Raw genomic sequence first — 17,223 nt, 5'->3', positions numbered from 1 at the left:
AATAAAACTCTAAGTATAAAACTTTAAATAAAACTATGATTGTTACATCTTTTTAATAGAAAAAAAGGCCTAGAAACAATGATCAATCCAACAGTAATAAGAACCCCGAGAACCTAAATACCATTTTTTTGCTATACTCAATTTTTCAAGAAACCCTGTTTCCTTTTAATGCTTCCTTTAATGAGATCAAGAGCTAATACTTTTTCTTTGTTCAATTTCAGAGATCAATAGCTATTCAAAAGTAGCACACCAAAAAGGAGACAGGGTTTCCTGAAAAATTAGCCAGTTCTAGGTGTAATGGTTAGAAATGTACAAATTAATCCTAGAATGACTTGTCTTACCATATGGCAAAGAAGTCATTAAAGACTAATTGATCAAAGATGAGACAATTTGAGCATCAATAAGAAAAATAATTACAATGGATTGAAACACATATATTTTAAATCCACAGCTCATGGGGCTAAAAAATAGCCTGGGCAACATAGTGAGATCCTGTCTCTATAAATAATAAAAAATGAGCCAGGCATGGTGGTGTAAGCCTGTAGTCCCAGCTACTTGGGAGGCTGAGGCAGGAGATTTGCTTGAGCTCAGGAAGTCGAGGTTGTAGTAAGCCATGATTGTGCACAGCTTGGACAAAAGAATGAGACCTACTCTCAAAAAAAAAAGAATGGGGAAAAAGCAAATTGGTTACAATGGAGGTTGCTACAGATAGAATACATTAAAACTATAAAGGCAAGAATACTTATCCCGCCTTTTCTATGTAAATGTACCACTAGGTAACCAAATAGTAGATGGGGAAATTTTTATTTATAGAAGCAGTACAGCTAAAAAATAAGGAAGGGAGAAAAAATCAGAATATCAACAATTTGCAACCACTGATGAAATAATGCATCTAGGCATGAAACATTAATGTCAGCTAACTCCACAAAATTAAAGACAACCAGACATTACGTGCTTCTTGATAAAATAAGTGAACACCACCTTATAATGTAGTCTTACCCTCACTCACCTAAAAAACAACCTGAAGCTGACCAACTCTAGCTCCAACTTGCAATTTATAGGGGACAGACGAACGTGTTAAATTATACCATGGGATAAAAATGCAAAATTCAAACTATGGAAAAATATGCAAGACAAATAACCTTGTTTTTTAAATACTGAATTATGAAGAGTAAAAAAACAGATGGATTGGGAACCTACAGGATCAAAAGAAACATACAATGTGCAGTACCTTATTTGGATCCTGAGTTTTAAAAAAAACTGTAACATTTGCAATTAGTAGAAATTTGAACACATATGTAATAATTTGTGATAACAGTTTTGTGGCTAAGTTTAAAAAATTAAAGGCCCCAATCTTCAGAAATCTACATTGAAGTATTTACCATATTTTAAAAGTATATAAAATTATACCATGTCTGGGATTTGCTTTCACTTAGTAAGAGAGATGGTAGCTGGAGAGATGTATGGATGAGATAAGATCAGCCACAAGCTGATGGTTATTAGGACTGAAGTTTTGTGTTTAAAATTCTACATGATAAAATATCTAAAAAATTTGTGCCACAGAATTTCAATAGCAATTAAATTCAGGAAAAGATATTCAAATGTCTTAATAGCAATTACCAGATAATAAAAAATTATTGTAAAAGAAAACTTTTGTCTTATAGATTTTCACTGGATTTAGACTTACGAAGAATTATGCAAATAAATTTAACAGTAATAATTGATTATGTCAAAAAAGTTAATGAAAACTGTATACAATTACAGTAAGTAATAAAATTATGTCATAAATCTTTACATACTAAAATTGTTGTTTTCAAAGAAGTGAACTTCATTGTTAACATTTCGGGCACAAAGAGTTTCATCTTCTGACCAGGATGGACACCTATGTCAAAAAAAAAAAAAAAAAAAAAAAGTATAAAAAATAATCAGACAGAATGTAACATCACATTAACATGTTAAAGTTTGTGATAGTGCTTACTATTTAAAGAAAAACAGTTATAAATATTTGATATCAAGTCAGTTACTAATACTTTTGGTCAGTATATGTTAATAGAAAAGGCTGGGCATGGTGGCTCATGCCTGTAATCCCAGCACTTGGAGAGGCTGAGGCGGGCAGATCACCTGAGGTCAGGAGTTCAAGACCATCCTGGCCTACATGGTGAAACCCTGTCTCTACTAAAAATATAAAAATTAGGCAGGCATGGTGGCACATGCTTGTAATCCCAGCTACTCAGGAGGCTGAGGTAGGAGAATAGCTTGAACCTAAGAAGCGGAGGTTGCAGTGAGCTGAGATCATGCCACTATACTTCAGCCTGGGAGACAGAGACTCCGTCTCAAAAAAAAAAAAAAAAAAAAAAAAAATAATTGTTCCTTTCCACTTAATACTAAAGGAAAGAAATATCAAGTTTTTACTCTATTACATTCCTACATACAAAATTCTTAAAATTGTAGATTTTTGTCTGGTAAGTTATTTTGAAAATCAACACCAGGAAAACAATTATATAGTAATGACATTAAAAATACTATAAAAATTAGTACTTTAAAGCATTTATTTACCAATTTTGCATTTTTTTTTGGATGAAAGATTTCAAACATGTCCCAGTTTTCACATCATAAAGTTGTAGGTTGGGTATCCCAGCTGTGCCATCTTTAGAAGCTGCAATAAAAATTTTTTTTCAGTAATTGCCTTGTAACATTTGTAAAAAGATTCTTTTTCTTATTTATTAAGTTTGACATGGATTACTATCAAATGGGTTGGTTAAATCATGAAAGCTTGCCTCTATGTTACCAAAAAAAAAAAAAGTTACATAAAACCACTCATGATTCTCAACTGATTCTCAGTATCTCTTTTATTTACTTGGAAAAATAAGATTCATTAGAGTTCATGCCTCTTGAAAGAACAAAAACCCAGGAGGTTTGTAACCCAGTAATGACCTATTATCATTTACTTATTCAACAATATTGACATTATTAGAAAATGTTTCTTAAAATAAGCCCCTGTAACAGTTAAAATGTCTTTTTTTTTTTTTTTTTTTTGAGACGGAGTTTCGCTCTTGATACCCAGGCTGGAGTGCAATGGCGCGATCTCGGCTCACCGCAACCTCCGCCTCCTGGGTTCAGGCAATTCTCCTGCCTCAGCCTCCTGAGTAGCTGGGATTACAGGCACGCACCACTGTGCCCAGCTAATTTTTTGTATTAGTAGAGACGGGGTTTCACTATGTTGACCAGGATGGTCTCGATCTCTTGACCTCGTGATCCACCCGCCTCGGCCTCCCAAAGTGCTGGGATTACAGGCTTGAGCCACCGCGCCCGGCTAAAATGTCTTGATTTTAAAAGTCATTACTATTCTTAATCTTCAGAAATCTCTATCCAGCAGTTATTTACTTTCTGAATTTTCCCTTGAGCTTTTCCTTTTCCTTTAGCTCATAATGGATCTTTACATGAACTTACAATATACCTTGAAATTACTTTCAGTACATTATTTATTTGGAGAGTACAAGATTCACTGTTTATTGTAAATATTTACATTGTTTACTATCATAAAGACTAATTACTTTCTTATGAGGTTATAAAATTTACAACCTTTTCCCCCACTAAATTTAATTGATCCTGTCAAGGTATTTTTAAACCGAGAAAATACTTACTGGTATAAGGCTGCCACATTGCCAGAACAGTGTTTTTTGGCGAGAATTCAAGGCAAACTGCCTTTGGGAGGTCGAAGGAGTGGAGTAGTCCCTCGTTAGTGACATTGATAATATTTACTCTGGTTTCAAAAGAAATTATTTCAGCAATGAAATACTCTTTTATAGTAGTCACCACTAACCAAAACATTCATACCTCTTTTCAAATACAGATCACTCCAAAATGTTCATTTTTCATAAATATCAACTTTAACTTAATTCTAGAAAATATCCAGAAAATACCTTAACTTAAACAAAACAAAACAAAAGGCTGGGCACAGTGGCACACACCTGTAATCTCAGCACTTTGGGAGGCCAAGGTGGGTGGATCACCTGAGGTCAGGAGTTTGAGACCAGCCTGGCCAACATGGAGAAATTCTGTCTCTACTAACACTACAAAAACTAGCTGGGCACGGTGGTGAGCACCTGTAATCCCAGCTACTCAGGAGGCGGAGGCTGCAGTGAGCTGAGATCGCACCACTGCACTCCAGCCTGGGCGACAGAGTGAGACTCCATCTCAAAATAAACAAACAAACAAACAAGCATATTTTACCAAAAGGCTCCTATATAAGGCTAGTGCTGGGAAATTACATGAAATTAGAAGGCATATGGATGGTTCCACCTTCAGCTGAAAAGGAAAAAACAGTGTCTTTAAGTGAACACAAAACTAATTTACAGAGAAGCTGAGGTCTATCAAACCAAAGAAAAGGCAGAGGTGCTAGAGAAAATGGCAAAAGTATATATGTATTTTTTATTTGAGATGAAGTCTCACTCTGTCACCCAGGCTGGAGTGCAGTGGCACTATCTTAGCTCATGGCAACCTCTGCCACCAGGTTCAAGTGCTTCAGCCTCCTGAGTAGCTGGGACTACAGGCGTGTGCCATCATGCCTGGCTAATTTTTGTATTTTTATTAGAGACGGGGTTTCATCATGTTGACCAGGCTGGTCTCAAACTCCTGACCTCAGGTGATCCACCCGCCTCAGCCTTCCAATCCCCTCAGCTGGGATTACAGGTAAAAGCCATCATGCCTGGTCCACAAAAGCATACTATAAAATTTGAATAAATGGGCCAGGTATGGTGGCTCATGCCTGTAATCTCAGCACTTTGGGAGGCTAAGGTGGGATGATTGCTTAAGCCCATGAGTTCAAAACCAGCATGGGCAACACAGCAAGATCTCATCTCAATTAAAAAAAAAAATTTTGGCCGGGCGCGGTGGCTCACGCCTGTAATCCAAGCACTTTGGAGGCCAAGGCGGGCGGATCACCTGAGGTCAGGAGTTTAAGACCAGCCTGACCAACATGGTGAAACCCCGTCTTAAAAAATATATATATTAAAAAAAATTTTTTTTTTAAATAAATGGAAGGTTTATCAGTAGGGAAATCAGTAAGGAGACTTTGGATGTCTGTTACAATCTCAAGAGCAATCTTTAAAAGATATGACTCTAAGAATTATTATGGTACAGTATAAAAATGACAACTGTATAATAAAAACAGTTTCATTTTGGGATGTTTTCTATGTACCTAACTATTTTACGTATATTTTTCTCATTTAATCCTTAAACAATCTTATACATGTCATCATTTCTGTTTTACAAGTGGTTAAATTTAGGCTTAGAAAAATAAAATGATTTAATGATTTGCCCAACATGATACTATAGATAAATGCCACAGCCAAGCTTTGAAATCACTTTGGCCTGACTCACTTTTATGTACTATACACTATGGGGTGTTAAAAAAAAAAAAAGACACTCCACCATATTCCAGAAGATGCTCAAAGTAACTTTGTCCTACTCAGGTTTGAGGAAAATAACTGAGGTTTAGGTAAGCAGTACCTGACAAGAATGAAAGATTACCACATACTATTTAAACACACACACCTACATGGAACTCTTTACAACTTGCTGCAAATAACCTATTTTAGAATTACAAGGCGCTTTCTTGTTTTCTCGTTGTTGTTAACCTTTATTTTTTTTCTCTGTTTCTCAACCAGAGCCTATTTAGAACTGATGATCTTTAATAGTTATTCTTGGTTTAACGAAGGATGTTTATTTTAATGAAGAAAAATCAAAAGAATCAGTAATGGTTTCTGACTTAGTTAACCAGAAACTGAACAAAGACCGCAATCAACACATGAAATCTAACTCTATTATCCCAGAACAATATGTACTATTGTGGTCACAGCACTTTAATGAAATAAATGCTAGAACCTAGTATAGAAGATATGTATTAAAATCATGGACATGACATATGGGGACATATTAAAAAGATTCAGAGTTGAATCCAACAGAAGGCTAAGTGAGGATACGAGTGAGGCATTAACAAAAACAGACTTATTCAACAAATTCTAAGCTAGAAGAATAAGGAATACCTCAAAAAAAAAAAAAAGACAATTAAAAGAAGTACAGTATAGCCCATTTGGTAGTAAATTTCTATTGATTCACTCAAACAATACAAAGTAAAATATGGATAAAAAAAAATTTTTCTGACTTGCAACTTACTGCTGAAGACAAAAAAAGAAAAAAAAATTAAGTGCCCACAATAGGTTACACAAAAAAACAGTAAGAAATTTTGAGAACACATCCTATTTTTGAGGCTAAGATTAAAACCGTTAACATGGTAGATAAGACCCATTATAATCATAGTATTAATAATTTCAGAGGAGTAGATTGAGGCCAGGAATGGTGGCTCATGCCTGTAATCCCAGCACTTCGAAAGGCTGAAGTGAGCAGATCTCTTGAGGTCAGGAGCTTGAGACTAGCCTGATCAATATGGTGAAACACCGTCTCTACAAAAAATACAAAAATTAGTGGGACATGGTGGTATGCACCTGCAGTCCCAACTACTGGGAGGCTGAGGCAGGAAAACTGCTTGAACCTGAAGGCAGAGGTTGCAGTGAGCCAAGATCATGCCATTACACTCCAGCCTGAGTGACAGAATGAGACCCTGTTTCAAAAAAAATAAAAAATAAAAAATAAAGAGAGAGTAGTAGTAGATTCAATAATTTAAAAAAAAAAAAAAAAAAAAAAGAGGCTGAGCACAGTGGCTACTAACACCTATAATCCCAACACTTTGGGAGGCTGAGGTAGAAGGACTGCTTGGGGCCACAAGTTTGAGCTCAATCTGGTCAACACAGCAAGACCCTATCTCTATTAAAATTTTTTTTTTAAAAAAGAAAAATAATAAAAGACCAATGTTTTTAAATTATAAAAGCAGATTCTGCCAGCTACTTATAGTCATAAAAGGTGAATCAACTAATTCAACATGTTCTCTTTAGTAGACAATTTTTAAAAAACGAGTATTAATCCAGTCTCACCTGAGAGTTGAGAGACTTCTGAATACATTACCATTGTAAAGAACAACATTTAAAATTTACCTTTCAAACTAATGCATTCATTTTCTCCCTTTTGAAAAACCTAACAGTATTATATGTGGTTTAAAACAACGTAAATAACTTAAAGCCACACAACAAATATTTTGGCATTTGCCTGGTCTGTGAAATAAAATGTTGTAGTAGCTCTTGGAAAATTAAAAAGGACTGGTTTTCTTAATAAAATACAAGCATTTAATAAACATAATTTTTTTTTTTGCAAAACCAATTTTGTAAACTGATATGTAACACACTAAACATGCTTTTGAATAATATACACTTTTATATACATAAGACTAATAATAATAACTGCAGACAGTAATTTAACAGCAAAGATAAAAAGTATCTACATCTAGGATTAAATGAATAAAGAAAATTATTTTCTCAGTGTTAGTGCAGATTCAAGAAACTCCAACGAATAACTTACAGCTCCACTTAAAACAATTTCTCAGCTTCTTTAGCATTGTTTTTCATACATTAATTTTTAATTCTAAGTAACTAGATAAACAAGTCATGGCATATAAATAGAAACGAATAACTGAAGGTATTCTGTGTAATGAGAGGTAATCTCTCACTACATCATGACATTAAAAGATGGATTTTATTGAGACTCAAATATCTGTTATTCAAATAGTGCCAGTTATGTTTACATTCATGACACACAAAATATAATGTTATGTAAATGAATACTAACTTTTCTCCATTGCCCCAGGCAAACAAAGTTCCATCCTTACTAAAGGTATAGACTTTGCAATTCTTCCCAGATTCCCTGAAAATGACAAAAAAAAAAAGTTTAAATCAATAAATATTAATACTTAAAAAAATCTGATTATAAAGTCAATCATTTCACTATCAATTTAATAACTAAGAACTTGTACAAATTTCAGAAAATTCCAAAATGCTTTCCTCTACCAAAATACTTTAAAGTGCAATACTAACAATCACTGTAAAGTAAGCTGGAAAATGATTTCATACTAACAGGTCAATCTTAAGAAAAAAATAGTGGCCTTTTGAGTGAGTAAGTTTGTGTGGTAGGCCTTCCATCAATTTCTCACATGTAGTGATAGAAAGTATAACAGTAAGAACCTACTCACTTAGCTAAATGCTGATGCAGTATTCTAAACAAAAACCAATCTGTGGAAATCAGACTACTTGGCAATATTCTATCAAGTAATCAAAACTCTAAGTACTGTATCTGTCAACTGGAGACAGTTATGACTAATACATCACCCAGTGATAACACCCAAATAGAAACATGTATCTGTGTACATGCAGATGTACATTAGCGCAGTCACAACACAAGATGAGAACTTCCTGGCTAATAAATAATTTGAATTGCTAAATAACACCAAATGCATTGAGAACTGACTAATACATCCCTGTACACTATCTTTACATTAATTCATCTGCACAAATGAAGTTGACATTTGTGCTTCTGCAATCACACAATAATGACAGCTTACACTTAGTTTATAGATAACAAAACATTTTTTTTTAAGATGGAGCCTCGCTTTGTCGCCAGGCTGGAGTGCAGTGGTGCAATCTTGGCTCACTGCAACCACCGCCTACTGAGTTTAAGCGATTCTCCTGCCTCAGCCTTCCTAGTAGCTGGGACCACAGGCGCATGCCACCACGCCCAACTAATTTTTGCATTTTTAGTAGAGACAGGCTTTAACCATGTTGGTCAGGATGGTCTCAATCTCTTGACCTTGTGATCCACCCACCTCAGCCTCCCAAAGTGCTGGGATTACAGGAGTGAGCCACCGCGCCCAGTCGATAACAAAACATTTTTAAAATCTCTTTCCCATGGTGCAGTGGCTCATGCCTGCAATCCCAGCAATTTGGGAGGCCAGTGCAGGTGGATTACCTGAGGTCAGGAGTTCGAGATCAGCCTGGCCAACATGGTGAAACCCTGTCTCTACTAAAAATACAAAAATTAGCCAGGTGCAGTGGTGCGTGCTAATAATCCCAGCTACTCGGGAGGCTGAGGCAGGAGAATGGCTTCAACCCAGGAGGCAGAGGTTGCAGTGAGCCTTTGTGCCACTATCCAGCCTGGGCAAAAGCATGAGACATCACCACAAAAAAATAAAAATAAAAAACTCTTTCCTGCATAAGTCGCTATGATCAAGATGTTCCCCATCCTATACTATCCTACACTTATACAACTCATTTCTGAACGTCATGGCAGAATTTTGCAATTATCTTTGTTAAATTCCACCCAGGTTTTAGCCTATCATTCCAGCCTATTGAGGTCTACTTAAATCTCGATTTTCTCTTTTAAAACATTCGTCAGTCCTTACATTACATACAGAAGTATGTATAACTTACAGCATGTATTACATACAGAAGTATGTAATGTGTAAGTTATAAAACTGTTACTTAGCTATCATCTAAATTATTTATAAGAATGTTCAGTGAGCTCTGAACAAGATCCTATGGCTCACCAACATCCTTCTTTCAAATTAAAACTAACTCATTAATCAGTTGACTTTACTGACCTTAACCAATGACAATTCTGTCATCACACAATCCAAAGACTTTCTCATTTCCCAGATATTTTGCCAAAATTATGTTTACAGTTGTATTATTCTGATGTGTCTGGAAATTCTACCCAGAAAGGAAATGAGATAAGCTTGAAACAATCTGTTCTTAGGAAGCTCATTTTGACTCCAATAAACAATTCCGTATCTCAATGATTATAAACTGTCCTTTTAATAACTCATTCTCGAGCCATGTTTCAGACTGAAGACAAGCTTACTAAATACAGAATCCAGAATTCAATTATTTTCTTGGTCTTGGCAATTGGGAAATTTTGTCTCTTTCCTTCCGGTATAATTTTTGGAATGAAAAATTTCAAATATACACAAAAAATAGAGAAAAAGTATGATAATCCACCTATGCACTCATCATCAAGTTGAAGTAACTATTAACTCAAAGCCAATTTTGTTTATCTATTCCTCACTTTTATCTTTAATGCCATAACATTCTAACACAAAAACCAGATGTCATTATTATATTATTCTATATTTCAGGATGCATCTCTAACCAAAGGGTGTATCTTTTAAAAAACATAATCACCACCATGCTACTTCATCTCACAAAATTAACTCCTTAATATCATTAATACCCAATACTTGGATTGGATATCTGGGTTTTTTAAAAGTTCTCCAGGGTCATTCTAATGTGCAGCATTTGAGAACTACTCATGTAAAAGACTGACTGAATCCTGAGTTTAAAAAGTTTTTTTAACCTTCATAGAAGATATGTACAGCACAGTTCCTACTGTATAACTCATCAGGAGACACATATTTTTGTTCTACTCTTAGTGATACTGAGATTGTACTGGATTCAATCATGTGCCTCCTTGTATCTACCTAACTCTTCCTGCTGCCACGCTTCAACCATTCAATGAAGAGACCTCATCTTCTAATGCCACTGGTTATCTTGGAGTCTGCAAGGTTGGGGCCATATTTCCGCATGGTTCCCATCATGTACTACGGCAGCACACAGAGGAGCTTTGGCACTCAGATTCAACCCAAACAGGCTAAAAGGCTGCAGTAAATATCTCAGCCGTCTCCCCACAATAAATCGTTCTGAAGTACAAAGGTTCCACACAGCCTCTCTGGAGACATTCTGCACACATGACCAAGCAACCTGGCTTTATTTTGTGGATTTGTGGTCAGCTCAGTATACTCCCATCATATTTGCTTTCACTCCTTCCCTGCCTCACTTCCCTTTCTTCCCTACTCCTGCAGCCTTGGGATTGTACACCTTCATGAAGTGTAGCACAAAACTTTGCCATAGATTTGTTTTTTGTTTTTTTTTTTTAATAGAGATGGGCTTTCACCATATTGCCCAGACTGGTCTTGAACTCCTGGGCTCAAGTGATCCACCCACCTTGGCTTCCCAAAGTGATGGAATTACAGGCATGAGTCACTGTGCTGGGCCAGACTCAGTTTTCTAGAGTAATGCTTCTCAAATATTAATGTGCATACAGGGATGGGCATGGTGGCTTACTCACGTAATCCCAGCACTTTGCGAGGTCAAGGTGGGTGGATCACCTGAGCCCAGGAGTTCAAGAGCAGTCTGGTCAACATGGTGAAACCCCATCTCTACTAAAAATACAAAAAATTATCTGGGCATGGTAGTGGGTGTAATCCCAGCTACTCAGGAGGCTGAGGCAGAGAATCGCTTGAACCCAAGGAAGCAGAGGTTGCAGTGAACTGAGATCACACCATTGCACTCCATTGCTGGGCAACAAGAGTGAAACTCCACCTCAAAAAATAAATAAATAAATAAATAAAATAATGTGCATACAGGCCAGGTGTGGTGGCTGAGGCCTATAATCCCAGCACTTTGGGAGGCCAAGGTAAGTAGATCTCTTAAGCCCAGGGGTTGGAGACCAGCCTAGGCAACATAGTGAGATCCCATCTCTACAAAAAATACAAAAATTAGCCAGGCATGGTAGCACGCACCTGTAGTCCCAGCTACTTGGGATACTGAGGCAGGAGATCATTTGAGCCTGGGAGGTTGAGGCTGCAGTGAGCCATGATTATGCCACTGCATTCTAGCCTGGGCAGCAGAACAAGACTCTGTCTAAAAAAAAATTTGCATATAAATCATCTGAGGATCTAAAATACAGATTCTGATTCAGTAAGCTGGATAGGGCCTGAGATGCATTTCTGTACTGGCTCAGAGGTGATGCCAATATAGTTGGTCCTGGTTGGGCCCATGCTTCTATAGCAAGGTTCTAGAGAACTGGGCTTAATAAAAATAAAAATTGGTCAACAGAGTCAGATAATATCAGCTTGATTATAAAGTTCCCTATTAACAATCATCAAACAGTTCAGCTAAAGGTTTCAGCATCGTTTGATGATCATCTGCCTAGATCAATGGTGCTTAAAGTGGGATCCCCAGATTTGCAGCATCAGTGTCACCAAAGAATTTGTTAAAAATGCAACTTATTGGGCCCTATCCCTGATCTAATGAATCAGAACATCTGGAAAGAGAGCTTAAATCTGGGTTTTAACGAGCTTTTCAGATTCTGATGCTTGGTACAGTTTGAGAACCAGTGGCGTAGATCAATTTCTTGAGGATTATAAAATGGTAATTGTCTGATAAGCATCCATTCTGCATTTATTAACTGGAATTCTTCTATAAAGTTATTTTTCTCACTAAGTATTTGGTTACTCTGAGAAACAAAGAAAGGCAAGATAAATGATTGATTCCTTCCCTTTGTTTATAAATTTTCAAAATAAGGAGTGAGGCCTCCATCAACCACTGATGCTGACCAGTAAGGTTTAAATGGAGGAGGAATTTTAAAATGCAGGAGCATTTATATACTTGACATGCTTTACCCTTCTGTTCATAATTCTTAATATTACCATCTGAGGTAGGTGTGAATCTCTTCAAGTTGATTCCTATGACCCTTTAACAAAATCTCATTAGTCTTTTAGAGATTCTTTGCTTTTTGGCACAAAAGTCCCTACCTCAACTTGTATATTTTCTGTCCCAGACGTAGAGTGGACCACTTCTCTAAGAAGTGGTTTTTTTCAGTGAAGAACTGTATTTAGAAATCACAATCTGTGAGGCTGGGGTATTCACTGCTACTATGTTACTACTGCTTCCAGGCTTTTTCAGTGGACAGAACTAGGAAATGCAAATGTTTTCTGAAAATAAATAATGGGTTCATATTGATATAAGCAAGTCTATCTTTCACGCTAATGCTGAAAAATCTTGGTTCCTAATAACATTAATACAATTAATTTACTCTATCTATAGTGGATTCAAATGACAATATAAACTTTCAGTTAAAAATAAAACTATTAGGTTGGGCGAGGTGGCTCATGCCTGTAATGCCAGCACTTTGGGAGGCTGAGGCAGGTGGATCACCTGAGGTCAGGAGTTCAAGACCAGCCTGGCCAACATGGTGAAATCCTGTCTCTACTACAAATACAAAAACAATTAGCTGAGTGTGGTGGCAGGCACATGTAATCTCAGCTACTTGGGAGGTTGAGGCAGAATTGCTTGAACCCGGGAGGCAGAGATTGGAGTGAGCCGAGATCGAGCCACTGCACTCCAGCCTGGGCAACAAGAGTGAAACTCGGTCTCAAAAAAAAAAAAAAAAAGAATTTTGCAGGTCTTCCTATGGTTATGCCACCAACGTGATATAAAGCTAGGATCACTTATTTTAGTTTCCCACTTTAATTATTTTAATTTTTAAGTTTAAAACAATTATATGGTCCAAAGTCAAAACTATACCAAAGCTCATTCACAGATGTGTCCCCTGCATCCTGTAACTCTCTCCCCCTATAAATAAGCATTTTTAACTGGTTTTTGGTTTACTCATCCATTGTTTTTTCGGGAAAAAAAAAGATATCTAGTTAGCTATATACTATGTGCATATATACATCCTTCCTTTTAATATCTTTTTCATTCTGATTTCACTAAGATTACTGGAAGTGATTTGGCTATCAAATTTGCAAGTTTTTTTCATTCCTTAAGATAAAACTCTTATAAACTAAAGGTTTGTATTCAATCACACTAATGTCCACACTTTTTCTTAGTATTGCTCCCCCTACCTTATAAATAGGCTTAAGTTACTATTTTCAGATCTGAAGATCATTTTCCTTGATAGAGAACATGAATTCATCTTCAGTTAGTATTATACAATATGTACCAAGAAACATCTGTTCTTTTCCTTTCTTGTTCAAAATACACCACCAACAAAAACATTTTAGATTTACCATATGTTCCCTATAACATTACTTAACAAAATAAACCATACCTTGGAAACACTGTGCTTTCTGTAAAATGTGGTGGTCCATTCACCATGTACAGTCCTTCTGATCCCCGGACTAAAGAAATAAAATGAAAACAATAACAATTACTTTGTTAAAAAAGACTCAGTTAACACAATTTTTTTTTTAAAAAGCTTTAGTCAAAATGTGAAATCATTAAAAATTTCATTGAACTATGGAATATTAGCAACAAAAGGGCACATTTTCTTACTGTTACATAAAATCATACACTTGCTGAGAAATATGTAACTTTTTAAATAAAAACTTGAAACTTTAACTGTCACCACTGAAAGAAAGGCAGCTGTGGTGTGGTAGAGAGGACATGAACTCAGAGGCTGACTTAAGTTTATAACTGCCTGTAGAATCTTGGATACACTACCACCTCTGAATCTGTGCCCTAATCTGTAAAATGGAAATACTAGAACACAAGGTAGCTGTACGGTTTATATACAGTAACAAAAAATATAGTACATATTTAAAGTTTTTAGAACTATAAGACATTATTAATATATTCAAAATTTCTCAAACTAAAAGAACAAGTGGAATGAGACATTCATTTATTAATGCCCCAATGACAGTAACATCCTAAAAAATTAAGTGGAAACAAAGTTAAAGATGAAATAATCATCTATAGAATGAGATCATATTTCTTATTTTTATTTTTAAATTTTTAAATTTATTTCTTTGAGACAGGGTCTTGCTGTCACCCAGGCTGGGGTACAGTGGCACGATCGTGGCTCACTGCAACCTCAAACTCCTGGACTTAAGTAATGCTCTGGCCTCAGTCTCCCAAGTAGCTGGGACTACAGGCATGTGACACCATGCCTGGCGATTTTTTTTTTTTTTTTGTAGAAACAGAGTCTCACTGTTGCCCAGGCTGATCTTGAACTCCTGGGCTCAATCTTCCCTCCTCAGCTTTCCAAAGTGCTAAGATTACAGGTGTGAGCCACTGTGCCTAGCCTAGACTATATTTTTATAAATGGCTGAATTAAACGCTTCTAAAGCTGAACCAAATAAATAGATTCATTTATTTAACAAATGCTTGGTGGGAAAAAAATGAACTACCTCCCTCCTAAGCCTGTGCTGAACACTGGTGATATAATAGATAAGAAAAGCAGCCTTGTCTCTGACCTCATTGACCTTTGCAAACAGTAATCAACTAGCCAAATATACAAAATTGTATACCCGTGTTTAGTGCTACAAAGGAAAGATATATGGTACCATTGAGGGTATAATAGAAAGTTTTGACCTAAAAATGGAAAGCTAGGGAAAGCATCCTTAAGTTATTTGTATACTTAGATTTAAAGGATCAATGGCAGTTAACAAGCAAAGAGAACAGTAACAAGTGCAAAAACTCCAAGGAAAGAAAAATGACAGAGCATCGGGGGATGGAAAGAAGGCCTGTGTAGATAGAGGATGATGAAGCTGGAAAAGAAAATAGGGTTCAGGCCAGGGGTGGTGGCTCACACCTGTAATCCCAGCACTTTGGGAGGCCGAGGCAGACAGATGGCTTGAGCCCAGGAATCCAAGACCAGCCTGGGCAACATAGGGAGATGCTGTCTCTACAAAAATTAGCTGGGCATGGTAGTATATGCCTGTAGTCCCAGCTACTCAAGTAGTTGAGGCAGGATAATCAGTTGGACCTGGGAGGTCAAGGCTACAGTGAGCCATGATCATGTCACGTATCACCATGCCATGTTAATTTTTGTATTTTTTGTAGAGACAGGGTTTCACTATATTGCCTAGACTGGTCTTAAACTACTATGCTCAAGCAATCCAATCTGCCTGCCTTGGCTTACCAAAGTGTTGGGATTATGGGCGTGAGCCACCTTGCCCAAACTGACATTTTGTACTTCTAAGATGCCTTGGTAGATTTAATTAGTTTGTAGTTTCATTTTAATTTGAATAAAAGGATATATAGTTTAATTAATTGATTTACTCCTAAGCTGTGATACAAAGTTTATTAGGAAAAACACAAAATTAGGTCCATAACAGAACATAAACTATTTTAAAACTAATAAAAGCCAAAACAAATTTGAACTAAAAAACTTTTCAATACTGAAACAATTTTTTTCTACATGTAACTTTCTAACTTTTTAATTAGAAGTATCTGAATGTGAAACTACAATGTGTACTTAGCTTAATATAGCGTATTCTGAGTTTGTGTGATTCCTGGTTTTTACTGATTTCCTCCTTCAATCAAATGGGATCGGCAATATGTTCTAGTAGAAAGAAAAACCTAGAATGCAAGCAGTTTTTTTTTTCATTAAAACAACAAATAAACCCCAGAGTTTCACACAGTCACTGTGTGAAATACATTAAACATCTATATAACCTTTTCTAAGCTTACTAGCCTTTTTAGAGACTCATATACAATTTGTTGCTCTGGGCCTGAGTTAGAAAGACACAGGGCTTCAATAAACAAGGATCCTACGGCAGGGGTGTAGTCATCTTTAAAATACGATACTTTTCCCAACTTTTATGTTCACTGAACTACTCATCAGTGTAGGAAAATGACTTAATTTTCAATAAATTATCTCGGTGACTTCAACAGGTCAAGCAGATTAGACAATATGAATTTCACATAATGGACATTGTTGTTTCATGTGCCTAGCACCCAGCTCTTCTTCTTTAGGAAGTGCTCATTTTCTTTTGAGGAGTATCTGGAGTGAGAATATAATTTAGTCCTGACTACATGATTAAACGTTGACTGACACAAAAATGAACAAGGGCCAAACAAAGTCAAAGATAGCTAGCCTTAAGATTTTTGCTGAGACTATTGGCAAAAACATGTCCTTTCCTTTGGAACTGGGGAGTTAGTTGAATGTCAGTTTAAAAATGAATTTAATCTGGAGGAAAGCAAGAGCCTAGGGATGAAGAAAAACAGATTTCTGGCTGGACGCAGTGGCTCACACCTATAAACCCAGCACTTTGGGAGGCCAAGGTGGGCAGATCACCTGAGGTCAGGAGTTCGAGACCAGCCTGACCAACATGGCGAAAGCTCATCTCTACTAAAAACACAAAATTAGTTGGGAGTGGTGGCGTATGCCTATAATCCCAGCTACTTGAGAGGCTGAGGCAGGACAACTGCTTGAACCCAGGAGTGGAGGTTGCAGTGAGCCAAGATTGAGCCATTGTACTCCAGCCTGGGCAACAAGGCAACAAGAGTGAAACACCATCTCAAAAAAAAAAAACCACCAGATTTCTGAAGCCATATTTAGTATCTAGAACTAGCAGTACTGAGGCTTTCAGGTTATATGAGTTTAAAAAAATAGCCCCTTTTCACCTGCTTTGGCTTTTTTGTCATTCCCAATTAAAAGCTGGGGTTAACAAAATTTACTGGCTAATCTGCAAATTATTCACAGCTCTAAAATCCA

General features: G+C 36.5%; 1 protein-coding gene across 2 annotated transcripts in view; it reads right to left on the bottom strand.

Annotated features, from left to right (window-relative positions):
- Positions 1-17,223, bottom strand: part of EIF2A (eukaryotic translation initiation factor 2A) — a 37,508-nt gene that overhangs the window by 17,778 nt on the left and 2,507 nt on the right. The window contains exons 2-7 of one of the 2 annotated variants that reach the window (XM_064378794.1): positions 15,987-16,085; positions 13,834-13,903; positions 7,741-7,815; positions 3,645-3,763; positions 2,557-2,656; positions 1,800-1,882 (exon numbers count right to left, since the gene is read on the bottom strand). In XM_064378794.1, the coding sequence (XP_064234864.1) occupies positions 1,800-1,882; positions 2,557-2,656; positions 3,645-3,763; positions 7,741-7,815; positions 13,834-13,880 (424 nt within the window). In that variant the 5' untranslated portion in view covers positions 13,881-13,903; positions 15,987-16,085. The remainder of the gene's footprint in view (positions 1-1,799; positions 1,883-2,556; positions 2,657-3,644; positions 3,764-7,740; positions 7,816-13,833; positions 13,904-15,986; positions 16,086-17,223) is intronic. The other variant, XM_021669548.2, reaches the window with a different exon arrangement.

The sequence above is a fragment of the Aotus nancymaae genome, unplaced genomic scaffold (genome assembly GCF_030222135.1).
Source record: "Aotus nancymaae isolate 86718 unplaced genomic scaffold, 86718_ANA_hifiasm-v0.15.2.pri h1tg000019l, whole genome shotgun sequence".
Classification (NCBI taxonomy): domain Eukaryota; kingdom Metazoa; phylum Chordata; class Mammalia; order Primates; family Aotidae; genus Aotus; species Aotus nancymaae.
The sequence above is the reverse complement of the archived record's forward strand: the minus strand, read 5'-3'. Positions and strand labels throughout refer to the sequence as shown.